This window comes from Phaethon lepturus, unplaced genomic scaffold (assembly GCF_000687285.1).
Source record: "Phaethon lepturus isolate BGI_N335 unplaced genomic scaffold, ASM68728v1 scaffold23164, whole genome shotgun sequence".
NCBI lineage: Eukaryota > Metazoa > Chordata > Aves > Phaethontiformes > Phaethontidae > Phaethon > Phaethon lepturus.
In genome coordinates this window covers 2199-2791 of record NW_010535784.1, presented here as the reverse complement: position 1 = coordinate 2791, position 593 = coordinate 2199, and the positions used below count along the sequence as shown (strand labels likewise).

Sequence of the window (593 nt, the reverse complement as noted above, 5' to 3'; positions counted from 1 at the left end):
TCCTTTGGAGCAAGACTTTCAGAGCCGCCCTCCCCGCCACTTGCAGGGCGCCAGCTCATCCTCCTCTTCCTCCAGGGCATCTTCCTCTCCCGGCTGATGCGGGACTTCGCCTGGCTGGTGGAGGAGATCCTGCTGCGTCAGCACGACGTGGGCTTCTCGGGGCAGCTCCGCGCCCTGGTGCAGCACAGCCTCTCCCTGCTCAGAGCCCACCTCACTGTCTACAGCCTCTCCCCCTTCGGCGATGTCCTGGTGGTCCCCGAGGCCTCGGCGGAGGCCCTGAGGGAGCTGGGCCACCACAGCGCTGCCATCCTGCCCGTCTTCGCCAGCGAGGCAGTGGGAGGTAAGGAGTGAGGCGTGGGCGATCGGTGACACTGGTAGCGCCGGGGGACTCCATGACACTGCTTTCCCGGCAGCCTGCGCCATCCACGCCTTGCTGCTGGAGATGCTGCCCTTCCTGGGGGCGACCGTCGGACCCTCCGGCGTCGTGCTCAGCCAGGACGAGCTGCACCGCAAGACCCTGGAGCTGCTCTGGCTGCTGCCCCCAAACCTGCTGGGGCTCCAGGTCGGGGCTGGCGGCACGGGGTGGCACTGCC

The 593-nt window shown here is 68.5% G+C and overlaps 1 protein-coding gene across 1 annotated transcript in view; it reads left to right on the top strand.

Annotated features, from left to right (window-relative positions):
• Nucleotides 1-593, top strand: part of GPAT2 (glycerol-3-phosphate acyltransferase 2, mitochondrial) — a gene marked incomplete at both ends in the record, with an annotated part of 7874 nt that overhangs the window by 5950 nt on the left and 1331 nt on the right. The window contains 2 exon segments of the mRNA XM_010285979.1: nt 47-340; nt 414-562. Coding sequence (XP_010284281.1) covers nt 47-340; nt 414-562 — 443 coding nt within the window.